The sequence below is a fragment of the Engystomops pustulosus genome, chromosome 7 (genome assembly GCF_040894005.1).
Source record: "Engystomops pustulosus chromosome 7, aEngPut4.maternal, whole genome shotgun sequence".
In the NCBI taxonomy this organism is placed as follows: Eukaryota; Metazoa; Chordata; class Amphibia; order Anura; family Leptodactylidae; genus Engystomops; species Engystomops pustulosus.
In genome coordinates, this window is record NC_092417.1 from 127,641,624 (window position 1) to 127,658,858 (window position 17,235).

General features: G+C 45.9%; 1 protein-coding gene across 1 annotated transcript in view; it reads right to left on the bottom strand.

Annotated features, from left to right (window-relative positions):
* LOC140070825 (dipeptidase 2-like) overlaps positions 1-17,235 on the bottom strand; it is a 755,511-nt gene that overhangs the window by 46,455 nt on the left and 691,821 nt on the right. The window contains exon 11 of the mRNA XM_072117775.1: positions 3,486-3,621. Within this exon, the coding sequence (XP_071973876.1) occupies positions 3,486-3,621 (136 nt within the window). The remainder of the gene's footprint in view (positions 1-3,485; positions 3,622-17,235) is intronic.

The window sequence follows — 17,235 nt, forward strand, 5'->3', positions numbered from 1 at the left end:
GAGGAGGAGCCGGAGCGACTGTGGCCCAGTAAGGAAGAGGGTTAATCGGCCATCTTGGATTTCAGTCCACGCTGTGGCCGAGTCTGCTGACCACGTGCGCACCATCCGGAGTGCTGACCTAAGTGCCCTGCATTCGGAAAGGAGAACTGCTTACCTCCGGTCATTAATGGAGCGTGGCTCTCTACCCGCACTGCATTCCTCCGCTGCCATCCTTCTCTGTGCCAGGTCCAAAATGGAAGACCATTCCCAGCAGCCATCCTCTCCAGCTGGGACTCTGGGTCCACCCCTACAGAGGACCCTCTCCGTTATCAGAGCTCCTATTCCGGACCTCCAGAGCACCACCTCTGAGGTGAGTACCATGGCCCCCAAGAAAAGGCTAGGCCCTGGTGGGGGATGTTGCAGATGCATAAAACTGACACTTCTACTTAGAAATAATATTACGCTTGCAGTGAACACATATGTGCAAGTTTGTGCCGAGTACTTATACATAACACTGACGTAGATAGTTAGCCAAACAAAAACATGCTTGCAGGGACAACTTAGTGCAAGTTTGTGATTATGAAGAAAACTGACACTGCTAGTTGGCAAAAAAATATGCTTCAAGTGAGCATGTATGTGCAGGTTGTTCAAGTGTGTAAGTGATTATGGCAGTGATATACAGCAAGAAACTGCATACTTTACATAGACAGTTGTAAGAATATGCAGTACAGTACAGAATATTACAGAATCATTATCCCTCCACCAAAACCCCTCCCCAACTCAGTGCCACGAACAATCAACTCTGTACTCTAGCCCCCAGCCTTTTGTCCAGTCTGATATACCAAGTAATTCCACAGCCGTATCCGCATTCTAAGCAACATTTCAGTCCCCAATCCCGGGCACTCCAACCATTTGTGCCATTGCTTTTCAAACTGCATTCTGTTTTGCGCTCAAACGTTTGTCTTGCAAACAAACAACACCATCACGTGTGTTTCACTGGAAAACATGTGAGATCAAACCAATGCCTGTCCTAGTGTCACATGTGAACACGCCCTAAGAAATGTGCCCCATACATCCCCCCAAGTAACGTGCGCCACACAGTTACATCCCCAGAAATTTGCCCTACACAGCCCCTCCCCCCAGTAATGTCCCTCATTGGCAGGTGTCCTGCTGAGGCGGGGAGATCCGGGGCCCCGTATCTTTTGACCTAGCGATGCCCCTGCCAATGTAATCGGAAACGGACCTAGTAATCCATATCTAGAGGTACTTAAACAACCTGGTAAACCCCATCTACAAAACTGGGTCGAGTTAGTCTGAGACGGCAGCAGAGCAGACTTTGTCCAATTAATACGGATGCATAGATAATCCCCAAATCTTGCAATAACAACCATTCCGGTAGTGACTGTTGTACTTTGGAAAGAAAAAGCAATACATCATCCGCATATACCGTGATTCCCTCCTCCGTTCCACTATATCTAAAGCCAGAAATATTAACATGCTGCCCCCTGCTGTGTGCCCCGCTGTAAAGAGAACTGCTCCAAGATGGCACCATTCACCCTTACATTAGCCGGTGCCTGATAAAGCAAGTAAACTAATATGATAAAGATGGGGAACAAATCCCAATTTTTCCAACACAGTCCACTCAAACCCCACTCAACATTATCAAAGGCCTTAGCAGCATGTAAGGAAACAAACCACATTATCCAGATCCTTTCAAGTCAACCTCAATAAAGCTGTATCCCGGACCACTCCTGTCGCTCTGAAAAGGGTCAGGGCAAACATATAAAATACTAGCATACATCGTAAATAGGACCACTAATAGATGCCTGCCTGCTGCAGTCTCACTTACCCCTCCGTGCTCCAGAAGGATCTTCCGCGGCTCGGCGTGCGTCGACATCTCCTAGAGAGCGTGTGCGCCGGCGCTGTAAAATTTAAAGGGCCAGTGCACCGGTAATTGTCACTTGTCAGCCGTTGACCTGTTAAATAGCCAGCCTCTTCCTATGGTAGCACCACCTGTACTGCTTTACGCAGGTCATAGCACACTGTCCTTGAATCCGGTACCATTCCCGCTTTCAGAAATTACAGAATACATTCCAGCATATAGACATATTAAGACAAAATTAGAATATACAACCTGGTCATGAGTCTCCAGGCACTAATAAATCTCTCCCTCAAACACCAACTGTAGCAAGAATAAAACGTGCATTAGTCCCATGTTGTTTCATAGGCAAGCAGAGGCATAGATTAGTCCACTCGTGGCTCCTTATCCGGCCTTCTCAGTCACACTTCATTGGCATGCAGCCACTGCAAAGCAACTCTCGGTGTGTCATTAAAATGGGAAAAAACTATTCAGGCATGCAAGGTACAACATAGAGTAGGATACTTCCATAGCCCTTGATATCCAGAAATTGCATCCACTTCTTCTGAACCATGGCCAAGAAATCTTGGAAGAAAGTGAACTTTATTCTGTTCACTGTGATACCATTCTGGTCTCAGGCCAGTCGGAGAATATGATCTCGGTCATTATAGTGCAACAGCTTGACAAGCTCAGGGTGTGGTGATCTGCCCAGCAGCCCCGGTCTGGCACCAGATGGACCCTCTCAACCACAAAGAAAGGAGTAAGGCTGTCTAGCCCAAAAATTTCCAGGAGCCACTTTTTAAAATATTTATCCGGGTCTGGCCCTTACACTTTCTCTGGAATCCTGGCTATATTCAGCCTTGGCCTGCAGAGCCAACACTGCTTTTGACTCATCTCTATTCTCAGAGTGGAAAGCACCCACTCCCCTTTCCTGTACTCTGTTTTCCAACGCAGTGGTTCTTTCAGTCACTTTATGAAGATCATGCACATTAATATAATGTTCTCTTTCAACCTATCCACATGACCTTTCAGCAGAGTTAATGTAGTATGTTGCACAGTTCTTGAGACATCTGCAAGTGTCCCGTCCACCTCATCTTCGGGCATTTCTTCCTCTCCTGGCAGGGATTCCCCCAGAACAAAAAACCTAGTCTGGGGACTTACTGGAGTGCGCCTCCTGTAGTGTCATCTGCTCTCGACACTTAAGGCACACGTCCCCCAGCTGACTGCTGGGCTCCGCTCCCCATGCTTCTCTGCCGACTTCTGCCCTCTGTTTCCATTCATTGCGATCCAGAAACCACTGCACCAGTGCCTTCAAATATTTCCCTGGGACGTGTGCCATTCCACCACCGATCAGGTCGGGTATAACCGGATTATGCAGTATTACCATAGTGGAGCTTTGGCACCTTGCTGTTTACTCTATCAGCAGCTAGGCCACACCCCCCTGAATCAATCTTTGTATGCCTCAGAACACCTATTCTTCTGCAATTGGAATTATACACCAAACTTCAGGAAAGCTAGTTATTTGGGTCCCTAGATGCAGAGCCATCAAAAGCAGTGAAATATGCATTCTGAAGCAAGATGTTTATGTCTTGTAAAAAATACTTATTTAGTAAAAAATTTTTAGGAATAATGTAGATATGTCACTCACTTTTTCAACTTTTTTAAACACTCTCAAGAAATTTTTCCTCAAAACACCTTTAATTTCTTCATCTTGCCATCCACGTATCAGTAGTTCCTGAATCAGCTGTGGATATTTTGACACATCTTCAAGTCCTTCAGGAAACCTAAAAATGTTAATTATTTGTTTAATAAAAAGATCAAAATTAACTATCATATTTAAATAACATTCAATGGAAATAGGTTCTTAATCAGCAATGTGTAGTAATAGCTCTATTAGAATCCCAACATTTTATGGCTTGAGTGGCTTGAGACAATGTAAGTGTCTCTATGGACAAAGGGAGAAATAGGCTTAAAGGGGTGTTCTCACCTGGGCATTCACATTTAATTTATTTGCCATATACATACATTTCTTCAATTTGACTTTATTAAAAAAACTGAAGTAAGTGAAGAAAATTTCCCATAAATGTAGCCACGTTGTCCATTAGAAACCATCTGGCTTCAATGGATACGGCTACCCTGCAATGGATATGGCTACCCTGGTATTGAGTTCTGCCTGACCTCTTGGATTAAGAATTAATTGCCACAGGATGGCTTTAGGGCATGAAATCACTTCTGGACATTTTATATGCAAAACCAATTTTTTCTTTGTGAAATTACTCAAGGACTAGAATCTTGTTTCTGAGGGACAAAATTACTACAGTTATGGGAAATTGTTTTCACACGGGTCTATACATTTTAATAACATCCAATCGAAGAAGTGTATGTATAAAGTGGACAAGTTTAATTAAATGTCATTGCCCAGGTGAAAATACCCCTTTAAATGGCTATGCAATACTCATGACAATCACACAAAGAAGGTATCTCGGAAGACAAGATTTTACCTATTGACCTCTATGAACTGGATTATGTCATTGAAATAAGAGAAAAATTGTTAGCTAAACCTCGGCCACAGCCTAAGATACACATTGTACAATTATTAATACACCACATGAAAAAGGTACCAATAAAATGCATTAACTGTATAATTAATGACAAAACTTTTCTGTTTTTTTAAAGACAATAAGAGGTTCTCTGCATATAGTGCTACTTAGCCCTTTTTCCATCTCATTCATATCCTAATAAATATTAACAGGGAACCAGCTACCAAAGCAAGGAGTATTGTACTAGTTTATTTCCATAATCCATATTTACTTTCTCCAATTATTGGGGTTGTACCAAATATTAATGGGATTTCTTATCCACAGGATATGCAAAAACAATCTCTGTTCAATACTATGGGAGATGTAATCTTTCCAAAACAGAGAAGTCTTTCATTAACTGCAATTCCTGTAATGTTATTTATGTTATACATTGTACTGAATGTAATTTTATGTATTTTGGCCAAACTTCACGCAAACTAAAAACTAGGTTCCTGGAACACCTTAGTGACATTAAGAATCCAGAAAACCGTAATCTTTCAGGAGCATCAAAACATTTTTTTACAGGTACATCATACAAAAACAGAATTTATCTGTGTTTATGCAATAGAGAAAAGCGCTAGACCCCCACAAGGTGGCAATGTAAATGTTCTACTGCGTAACCAAGAAGCTTTCTTGATTTTTACTTTAGATTCACGTCATCCCTTAGGCCTTAATCTAAAAAAAGAACTCATATACCACTACCTTTCGTAAATTTAATATATATATAACTTTCAAAATGTATAGAATTTTAGATGTTTTTCTCTTTATGATTTAGTATATTTTTTTCTTCTGGCTTTTTCACAATGTTTGTTTTTAACCATGATTGTTTGTTTTTAACTCTTTTCAGACTTTGTTAGGGCAACTTCGAGTACCATGGCCGTTCCGGATAATTTCCTGACTTTTCCCCTTTTCATTTACTGACTTTTCATTTACCCTTTCTACACCGGCAATTATTGTATCCCCGACTTCCCAAAAGAAGTGAGCTAGCACTATCTTTATACATGCGCACCATCTCTACGGTATAATGTTACCATTTGGTTGATTGTTATTAGAGATGAGCGAACATACTCGTCCAAGCTTGATGCTCGTTAGAGCATTAGCGTACTCGAAACTGCTCGTTGCTCGGACGAGTATTTCGCCAGCTCGAGAAAATGGCATCTCCCGCCGTTTTGCTTTTTGGTGGCCAGAAACAGAGCCAATCACAAGCCAGGAGACTCTGCACTCCACCCAGCATGACGTGGTACCCTTACACGTCGATAGCAGATAGCTGGCCAGATCAGGTGACCCTGGAATAGACTAGCCCCTGCCCGCACAAGCCCCTGCTATAGCAGAACAGGTTGGAAGAGGCAGTGGTGGGGCCAGACGGAGAGGCAGGGCCAGAGCTGGTGCATCAGCGCCAAATGTTGCCCGTAGTCAAGCTCCCATGGCGAGGGCTAGATTTTCAGGAGTCTGGAGGTTCTTTAAAGAAACACCGGATGACCGACGGACTGTGGTGTGCAACCTTTGCCAAACCAGGATCAGCAGGGATTCCAGCACTACTAGCTTAACTACCACCAGTATGCGCAGGCATATGAATGCTAAACACCCCACTCGGTATTCGGTCCCCAGCCGCCACTACTTTTCCCGATGTGCCATCCCAGCCCTGCACAAGCACGTGTCAGAGAACATCATCCGTGCCCTGACCAACGCCGTTTCTGACAAGGTCCACCTTACCACGGACACGTGGACTAGTGCTGCCGGGCAGGGCCACTATATATCGCTGACAGCACATTGGGTTAACTTGGTGGAGGCTGGGACCAAGTCTGACCCTGGGGCTGGTCATATACTGCCGACGCCGAGGATTGCGGGGCCTACCTCGGTCCAGGTCTCAAAGGCCTACTATGCCTCCTCCTCCCACCCCTCCTCCACCTCCTCCTCCTCCTAATTACCATCCGTGGGCATGGCACCATCAGTCGGTAGCTCTAGGCACAGCAGCAGTGCAGTCGCTAAGCAACAGCAGGCGATGCTCAAACTGCTGAGCCTAGGCGATACAAGGCACACCGCCCAAGAGCTATTACAGGGCATCACGGCGCAGACCGATCTGTGGCTGGCACCGCTGAACCTGAAGCCAGGCATGGTTGTGTGTGACAACGACCGTAACCTGGTGGCGGCTCTGCAACTCGGCAGACTGACACATGTGCCATGCCTGGCCCATGTGTTAAATCTCATAGTTCAGCGTTTCCTCAAGACATACCCCAATCTGTCTGATTTGCTCACGAAGGTGCGCCGCATTTGTGCGCATTTCAGGAAGTCCAGCACAGATGCTGCCATTCTCAGGGCAGTGCAGCGCCGCCTCCAACTGCCCGCTCACCGACTGTTGTGCGACGTGCCCACGAGGTGGAATTCAACACTAACCATGTTATCCAGAGTTTACCAGCAGCGCAGAGCGATTGTAGACTGCCAGATGTCAACTTCCACCAGAACTGGTAGTCAGGTCAGTCAGCTTCCTCAAGTCTACAATGAGGAGTGGACGTGGATGTCTGATATCTGTCAGGTGCTGAGTAACTTTGAGGAGTCAACACAGATGGTCAGTGGTGATGCCGCCATCATCAGCCTCGTCATCCCGCTGCTTGGCCTGTTGAAAAACTCGCTGGTCAGCATGAAGTCGGAAGCTTTGCGCTCGTCACAAGAGACGGGGGAAGAAGATTACCTTGTTGATAGCCAAAGCACCCTTAGGTCTGTTTCTCAGCGCATATCGGAGGAGGTGGAGGAGGATGAGGAGGAAGAGGAGGAGAATGTTGGCGAGACAGAAGAGGGGACCATTGTTCAGTCCTTCACTGTTCAGCGTGTATGGGCAGAAGAAGAGGAGTTGGAGGAGGAGGAAATGGGCAGTCAGGCCAGTGAGGGGAGTGAATTCTTGCGCGTTGGGCGTATATGGTAGATTTCATGCTAGGCTGCCTATCCTGTGACCCTCGCGTTCAAAGAATTTATTCCAGCAGCGATTACTGGGTATTCACTCTCCTGGACCCACGGTACAAGCAAAATCTTTCCACTATCATCCCTGGAGAGGAAAGGAGTGTGAGAATGCATGAATACCAGCAGGCCCTGGTGCACAAGCTGAAACAGTATTTCCCTTCTGACAGCGCTAGCGGCAGAGGGCGTACTTCTGCGGGACAAGTAGCGAGGGAGAGTAGGCGAGCAGGCAGCTTTTCCAGCAGTGGCAGGGGTACGCTTTACAAGGCCTTTGCCAGTTTTATGTCACCCCAGCAAGACACTGTCACCTGTCCCCAGTCTCGGCAGAGTAGGGCTGATCTTTACAGAAAGATGGTGAGGGAGTACGTAGCTGACCATACCATCGTCCTAAATGATCACACAGCTCCCTACAACTACTGGGTTTCAAAGCTGGACATGTGGCACGAACTGGCGCTGTACGCTTCCGAGGTTCTTGCCTGCCCTGACGCTAGCGTGTTGTCCGAGCGGGTTTTCAATGCAGCTGGTGGCATCATCACCGATAAGCGTACACGCCTGTCGACTGACAGCGCTGACAGGCTGACGCTTATCAAGATGAATAAAGCCTGGATTTCTCCGGATTTTCATTCTCCACCAGGTGAAAGAAGCTCAACCTGAATAATGTATGCACTCCTCCTCCTCATTGTCCTCCTTCTCCTCCTCTTTGTACACTAAAGCAGAGGAAACTGGCTATTTTTTGCCAGGGCCAACTGGCTCTAGCTATAGTACTCTATGTATTTAATTTTTCTGGAGGGCCACCTACCCGGTCCTCTGTTTTAAGCAATTTTTGGGAGTGCCACATACAGGCACTCAATTTATTTATTTTTCTGGAGGACCACCTACCTGCTCCTCTGGTTTGAAAACTTTTTTGGACTGCCACATACAGGCACTCAATTTATTTATTTTTCTGGAGGACCACCTACCTGCTCCTCTGGTTTGAAAACTTTTTTGGACTGCCACATACAGGCACTATCCAAATTAAATTGTCTCCATAGCAGCCTCCACATGTCGTCTTTTTAGCAAGCTCCACACGTTGTCTCCATTGCTACCTCCACACGTCATCGCCATAGCTGCCTCCAAAAGTCGTCCATATAGCTGCCTCCATACATGGTCTCCTTATCAAACGAACTGTGTCAGGCAGAATTTTCAGGTGTTTCACCAGATACATAGTGGAACGCGGCCCATCTGTCGCCGCCATGCTGGAGACCAGAAGTTGCAATCATAGCAGCGCAATATGGATGCCCCATACTGTCGCTCTTAATCATGGAAGTCGTCTCCATGGCTGCCTCCACATGTCGCCCCCTTATCAAAAGAGCTGTGTCAGGCTCATTTTTCGGGTGTTTCACCAGATACGTTATGGAACTTGGTCACTATGTCGCCACCATGCTGTGTTATCGACTAAATATACCGTCAACCTTTTGTTCACATAGGAAATCATTTCACCTCCTTTGGTGAAACCTGATTCCATTTAGGGTATGTCACCATGACACTCTCTAGCCTGCCACTGCTGCCGCTGCCTCTGCATGCCGTCCCCTACAGTGTCAGGGTCAAATATGCTATCTAGCCTCATTCGGTCACTCTGTCATGGCCATGCTGTTGCCCATAATTTTGGCATAATGGTGCGATTAAGCAGCCTCAGAGGCATCCATGCATGCTGCCCCTGCTGTTTCCCGTCCATTTCCGTGGTGTTTCCATCCTTTTCTGAGGTTCCCAGGTGTTTGGCCAAGCTTCCCTGTGCAGAGCCTTGGTCCCCTTGAAAAATGCTCGAGTCTCCCATTGACTTCAATGGGGCTCGTTATTCGAGACGAGCACTCGAGCATCGGGAAAAGTTCGTCTCGAATAACGAGTACCCGAGCACTTTAGTGCTCGCTCATCTCTAATTGTTATGTATTGTATAAATGTTGGCATTACTATTTTATTTCACATGTTTCGTATTCCATCATGTTACTTATAATCATGCGATTTTCTATAAGTTTATGTACCGTAATATTGCTTTGCACATGTAAAGAGATTAGTACAAATATGTATTTATCGGTGCCTTCACTAACTCCCCCCCTCCCCCATTATTCATGTTCTCCGAGAATTCCAGAAACAACACATATTACGTCATTAACTTGGGGAGTGTCTGTTTTCACCCATATGTTTTTAGATACTCTTATCATTTAGTCTTGTGTTAGCCATGACTAAGAACGGGGTTACCGATTGAAACACGTTGGTCAATAACTCACTTGGATTTTAAATACAGGCGGTCCCCTACTTAAGGACACCCGACTTACAGACAACCCATAGTTACAGACGGACCCCTCTGCCCAATGTGACCTCTGGTGAAGCTCTCTGGATGCTTTACTATTGTTCCAGACTGCAATGCACAGCTGTATGCTGTCTGTAATGAAGCTTTATTGATAATCCTTGGTACAATTACAGCAAAAATTTTGAAACTCCAATTGTCACTGGGACAAAAGAAAAAAATTTGTCTAGAGCTTCAATTATAAAATATATAGTTTCGACTTACAGACAAATTCAACTTAAGAACAAAACTCCGGACCATATCTTGTATGTAACCCGGGGACTGCCTGTACTATGCCTCGATAAAGCTAGAGTTGCCTTGGACATGACTGGATATGGAATTTTCTTTCCTTGTACAAGTACGCTATCCTTTTAGTCTGGATCCAGCAGGGTCATCCCCCAGTATTCGGGACTGTTGAGTATCTGGACAACACCGCACTGACCCATATAGTGGTTCATGTGGGCAAAACTGCCCAGGGGCAAGGACAAGCTGTCCTAGGGAGGAGTCTCCTTCTTGTCTGCAACTCTCCAGCCCCACTCCACTGATGAGCCCTTAGCTGCTTTAGGTGTTATCCAACTCTTCCTCCTGCTCCAAACCTGTTCCTTTGCTGAACTGTACAATAGGAGACCACTGGTTCGGAACCCACCATTTAAGCCTTTGTTTGGACTGGGCTGGCAACTCTTTATCACGTTCTTCCTCGTCTTCATCCATCATGGCTTTTTCAACCAGGGAAAATATGGGGATGATAGAGCTAACAATGGCATCATTGGCACTGACCATTTTGGTGCGGTGCAGCACTGAACAAATGTCCCTCACAGTGGCCCACTCATTGGTGAAGTGCTGCTGGTCACTACTTCTACTTGCCTGGGCATTCTAGACCTAAAATTCCACAATTACCTTCTGCATAAACACACCCTTTCCAGCATGTGTAATTGCACCTAATTAGTAAATCACAAATGAGGTGGTATGTGGGCAACCCAAAGTTTCTCTGCAGTACAGGCAGGCAAGCAGCAGGGTTTAAACCCCTAAAATATGAATGTATGGCAAGAACTATCACACCACCAAGTTGAGCACGTGCACAATACATGGGATGTATGTCAACTTGGCTCAGTCCAAAGACCGTTCAATTTTCGGCCGCGAGCGGAGATGGCAGCATAGAACCTGTGCTCCGCGCTCACCTCGCCTCAGGACACCAAAATCTCGCCTAATATCTCCTAAAAATGGGCAAGAGTAACAAGGATGAGACCAGAGACACCCCAAGCCCTCCCAGTGGAGGTAAATCCCAGAGATATTTAGAAAAATACCTCAGATAGAAGCTCTTGGTCTCCCCAGCACGAGGTCTCAAGATCGCGCCTGGAGCAGCAGCAGAGCAAGGCCTGGAGGAGGACTCTGAAGCCGACAGCGTTTTCAATAGCTCTGAAACAGGAGGTGAAGACACAGATTCCACAGCCTCCAGAAGCTTTATCAAGAGGGTCCTCTTTCAGGCACTAAGCCCTATTGATAAGGACTTAGCAGAGATTAAGACCGACATAACATCTCCAGGTCCGCAAAGGGGGGACAAAACCTTGACCCTTGACCCTAAATGTGTGCCCTGGATGGATAGGGTAAATATACAGCACTCAAATTTTCAAAAAGTCGCCCGGCTTGCGACCAATAAACCCACCAGGGTATTAGTAGGTATTAAAAAGTAACTTTTATTAGATATTTATTAGATATTTAAGTGAACCGTGTATTAAAAACACAGCTAGACAGTATCCACACTTTTGATTATCAGGGATACAGGGCCTCCTGCCTAGAGACTGTACAGTCTTGTAATATGCAGAGGGTTTGATCAGTTCCCTCTATAATGAATAATTGCGTATAGTATACGCCAACTGCTCCAGGAAGAGATATCCCTGTTTATCCCTGTTGTGTTAACGCACTCTACCACTGGACACTCACTACGAGTCCCTAGAGAATAGCTTTCTCATTGTCCCTTATAATTGTCACAAGAGGTGGAAGCCTGCCTGCTGCACTTAAAAAAAAACAGATCAGCTAAGCCCACCCGACATGTTTCGCCTGAACCAGCGTCATCAGGGGTAAGGGCTGACTGCAGCGTGATCACCTATATCTGAGGTTTATATAAACTACCCCACTGAAATCATCAGTATGCGTCATGTAAGGAGAGGTTCATATACCAATGAGGTATCGTTACGAACTTTTCCCGATGCTCGAGTGCTCGTCTCGAATAACGAGCCCCATTGCAGTCAATGGGAGACTCGAGCATCTTTCATGGGGACCAAGGCTCTGCACAGGGAAGCTTGGCCAAACACCTGGGAACCTCAGAAAAGGATGGAAACACCACGGAAATGGACAGGAAACAGCAGGGGCAGCATGCATGGATGCCTCTGAGGCTGCTTAATCGCACCATTATGCCAAAATTATGGGCAACAGCATGGCCATGACAGAGTGACAGAATGAAGCTAGATAGCATGTAAAACATCCAATAATTGACCCTGACACTATAGGGGACGGCATGCAGAGGCAGCGGCAGCAGCGGCAGGCTAGAGAGTGGCATGGCGACATACCCTAAATGGACTCAGGCTTCAAACCAATGGGTGGCAGAGAGGAACCAAAGGAGGTGAGCAAGAAGCGCTCAAATAATATCGGTACATGATAAAAGTTTGCCAGTATATTTTGTGGATTACACAGCAGGGTGGCGACAAAGTTAACATGGAAGCCATGAAAACAACCCAAAATTCTGCCTGACACAGCTCGTTTGATAAGGGGACCATGTATGGAGGCAGTGAACTAGTAGTAGATTAAAGGTGCTGCAGTTAAAACTATGTTAGTTGGATCTTGGCATGGAGCTGGCGCTCCGCTGCCAGGCGAGCTTTCGCCAATCCAAGCCCCTGTCTCTAGGCTACTCCCCAAACAGCACTTCTAAGAACCTTTTGTATAAGATCAAGTGTAGTAGCGTTCTTATAAGTTTAGGATATGGCGGGTGAGGGGAATGTAAACAGATGCGCAAGAAGCGCTGAAATAATATTGGTAAATGATAAAAGTTTGCCAGTATATTTTGTGGATAACACAGCAGGGTGGCGACAAAGTTAACAACTTTGATGTGGAATCCATGAAAACAACCCAAATTTCTGCCTGACACACCTCGTTTGATAAGGGGACGATGTATGGAGGCAGCTATATGGACGACTTTTGGAGGTAGCAATGGAGACAACGTGTGGAGGCTGCTATGGAGAAAATTTAATTTGGATAGTGCCTGTATGTGGCAGTCCAAAAAAGTTTTCAAACCAGAGGAGCAGGTAGGTGGCCCTCCAGAAAAATGAAATAGATTGAGTGCCTGTATGTGGCAGTCCAAAAAAGTTTTCAAACCAGAGGAGCAGGTAGGTGGCCCTCCAGAAAAATTGAATAGATTGAGTGCCTGTATGTGGCAGTCCAAAAAAGTTTTCAAACCAGAGGAGCAGGTAGGTGGCCCTCCAGAAAAATTTAATAGATTGAGTGCCTGTATGTGGCAGTCCAAAAAACTTTTCAAACCAGAGGAGCAGGTAGGTGGCCCTCCAGTAAAATGGAATAGATTGAGTGCCTGTATGTGGCAGTCCAAAAAAGTTTTCAAACCAGAGGAGCAGGTAGGTGGCCCTCCAGAAAAATTGAATAGATTGAGTGCCTGTATGTGGCACTCCCAAAAATTGTTTAAAACAGAGGACCGGGTAGGTGGCCCTCCAGAAAAATTAAATGCATAAAGTACTATAGCTAGAGCCAGTGGGCTCTGTCAAAAAATAGCCAGTTTCCTCTGCTTTAGTGTACAAAGAGGAGGAGAAGGAGGAAAATGAGGAGGAGGAGGAGTGCATAAATTATTCAGGTTGAGCTTCCTTCACCTGGTGGAGATTGGAAATTATGAGAAATCCAGGCTTTATTCATCTTAATAAGCGTCAGCCTGTCAGCGCTGTCAGTCGACAGGCGTGTACGCTTATCGGTGATGATGCCACCAGCTGCACTGAAAACCCGCTCGGACAACACGCTAGCGGCAGGGCAGGCAAGAACCTCCAAGGCGTACAGCGCCAGTTCGTGCCACATGTCCAGCTTTGAAACCCAGTAGTTGTAGGGAGCTGTGTGATCATTTAGGACGATGGTATGGTCAGCTACGTACTCCCTCACCATCTTTCTGTAAAGATCAGCCCTACTCTGCCGAGACTGGGGACAGGTGACAGTGTCTTGCTGGGGTGACATAAAGCTGGCAAAAGCCTTGTAAAGCGTACCCTTGCCAGTGCTGGACAAGCTGCCTGCTCGCCTACTCTCCCTCGCTACTTGTTCCGCAGAACTACGCACTCTGCCGCTAGCGCTGTCAGAAGGGAAATAGTGTTTCAGCTTGTGCACTAGGGCCTGCTGGTATTCATGCATTCTCACACTCCTTTCCTCTCCAGGGATGAGAGTGGAAAGATTTTGCTTGTACCGTGGGTCCAGGAGAGTGAATACCCAGTAATCGGTGCTGGAATAAATTCTTTGAACGCTACGGTCACGGGATAGGCAGCCTAGCATGAAATCTGCCATATGCGCCAGAGTACCAACACGTAAGAATTCACTCCCCTCACTGGCCTCACTGTCCATTTCCTCCTCCTCCAACTCCTCCAACTCCTCTTCTTCTGCCCATACACGCTGAACAGTGAAGGACTCAACAATGGTCCCCTCTTGTGTCTCACCAACATTCTCCTCCTCTTCCTCCTCATCCTCCTCCACCTCCACCTCCTCCGATATGCGCTGAGAAACAGACCTAAGGGTGCTTTGGCTATCAACAAGGGAATCTTCTTCCCCCGTCTCTTGTGACGAGCGCAAAGCTTCCGACTTCATGCTGATCAGAGAGTTTTTCAACAGGCCAAGCAGCGGGATGGTGAGGCTGATGATGGCGGCATCGCCACTGACCATCTGTGTTGACTCCTCAAAGTTACTCAGCACCTGACAGATATCAGACATCCACGTCCACTCCTCATTGTAGACTTGAGGAAGCTGACTGACCTGACTACCAGTTCTGGTGGAAGTTGACATCTGGCAGTCTACAATCGCTCTGCGTTGCTGGTAAACTCTGGATAACATGGTTAGTGTTGAATTCCACCTCGTGGGCACGTCGCACAACAGTCGGTGAGCGGGCAGTTGGAGGCGGCGCTGCGCTGCCCTGAGAGTGGCAGCATCTGTGCTGGACTTCCTGAAATGCGCACAGATGCGGCGCACCTTCGTGAGCAAATCAGACAGATTGGGGTATGTCTTGAGGAAACGCTGAACTATCAGATTTAACACATGGGCCAGGCATGGCACATGTGTCAGTCTGCCGAGTTGCAGAGCCGCCACCAGGTTACGGCCGTTGTCACACACAACCATGCCTGGCTTCAGGTTCAGCGGTGCCAGCCACAGATCAGTCTGCGCCGTGATGCCCTGTAATAGCTCTTGGGCGGTGTGCCTTTTATCGCCTAGGCTCAGCAGTTTGAGCACCGCCTGCTGTCGCTTAGCGACGGCACTGCTGCTGTGCCTAGAGCTACCGACTGATGGCGGCATGGCCACGGATGGTAGTTCGGAGGAGGAGGTGGAGGAGGGGTGGGAGGAGGAGGAGGCATAGTAGGCCTGAAAGACATGGACCGAGGTAGGCCCCGCAATCCTCGGCGTCGGCAGTATATGACCAGCCGCAGGGTCAGACTCGGTCCCAGCCTCCACCAAGTTAACCCAATGTGCCGTCAGCGATATATAGTGGCCCTGCCCGGCAGCACTCGTCCACGTGTCCGTGGTCAGGTGGACCTTGTCAGAAACGGCGTTGGTCAGGGCACGGATGATGTTGTCTGACACGTGCTGGTGCAGGGCTGGGACGGCACATCGGGAAAAGTAGTGGCGGCTGGGGACCAAATACCGAGGGGCGGCCGCCGCCATGAGGTTGCGAAAGGCCTCGGTCTCTACTAGCCTATAGGGCAGCATCTCCAGGCTAAGCAATCTGGAGATGTGGACATTAACCCCTTAAGGACGCAGCCATTTTGTAGCTTAAGGCTCAGCCCGATTTTTTGGATTCTGACCTGCGTCGCTTTATACGGTTATAACTTTTGAACACTGTTACTTATCAAAGCGATTCTGAGATTGTTTTTTCCCCACATGTTGTACTTCATTTTAGTGGTAAATTTTGGCAGATAAGCTTTGCGTTTATTTACAAAAAAAAGAAAATATTATAAATTTTTGGAAAAATTTGCCATTTTCGAAATTCAAAATCATTGCGTTTTCAGGCAGATAGATTTACCACCTAAATAAGTTGCTGAATAACATTTCCCATTTGTCTACTTTACATTTTCATAATTTCTGAAATGTCTGGATAATTTATTTTGATGTCACGCGGCTTACAAAAAGAATATCGCTTTTCCGGATTTTCAGAATTGACTATTTTGGGGATAAATACAGTTTGGAATGAAATTTTACATATTTAGCATCAAAACCCCCTATATAACCAACCCATTTTCAAATCTGCACCCCTCAAGCTATCAGAAACAGCTTTTACGAAGATTGTTAACCCCTTGAGATCTTCATAGTAATTGAATCAAAATGGAGGTGAAATTTAGAATGGTCATATTGTTCCCTTATACGTTCATTTAGCCCTAAAATTTACACATTTCCAAAAGATAAAAAGAGAAAACCCACCATACAATTTGTTCTGCAATTTCTCCTGAGTACAAAGACCCCCCACATGTGGCTGTGACTTGTTTTATGGGGGCACAGCGAGGCGCAGAAGGGAAGGAGGGCGCTGCAGCTGCCAGGATTTTAGTTTCCTCATTGGCCCCTTTTGAAGGCTATAAAATTTTCGCTTTTTCGTTATTGGGGCCATGTGATGCCATTTTTTTTGCGGGATGAGATGCTTTTTCCAATGTTACCATTTTGGGGTTTGTATCACCTATTGTTGAAAATTTAGGAACTTTTTTTGAGGACAGGAGTAGAAAAGCATCAATTCTGTACTGGATTTTTTACTTCTTTTTTTTTTGGTGTTCACCGTATAGACTAATAATCATGTTATCTTTATTCTATGGGTTGATACGATTACGGGGATACCAGACATGAATATATTTGCTTACGTTTTACTAAATTTGTCAAACAAAACCCTAATGTGGGGAAAAATCTATCATTTATGTATTGCCGTCTTCCAAGTGGCATAACTTTGTTACTTTTTTGGCTACGGAGCTGGTTGATGGCTTGTTTTTTGCGGGACATGTTGTACTTTGCACCAGTATCATGTCGCAGTACATATGGTTTTTTGATCACATTTTATAGCATTTTTTGTGGGATTGAAAAGGTAAAAATCATAATTTTTGGAGGGTTTATAACAGTTTTTTTTTACGGCGTTTATCGTGCGGGTTCAATAATGATTTACTTTTATTCTACGGGTTGTTACGGACGCGGTGATACTATATATGTGGGGTTTGTCTTATGATTTAGACTTTTTTTTTGAGTTATATGTCTCTTTATATGTTTTGGGGGTTTGGGGCATTTTTAGTGATTTATGACTTTATTTTTTTATTGAATAACTTTTT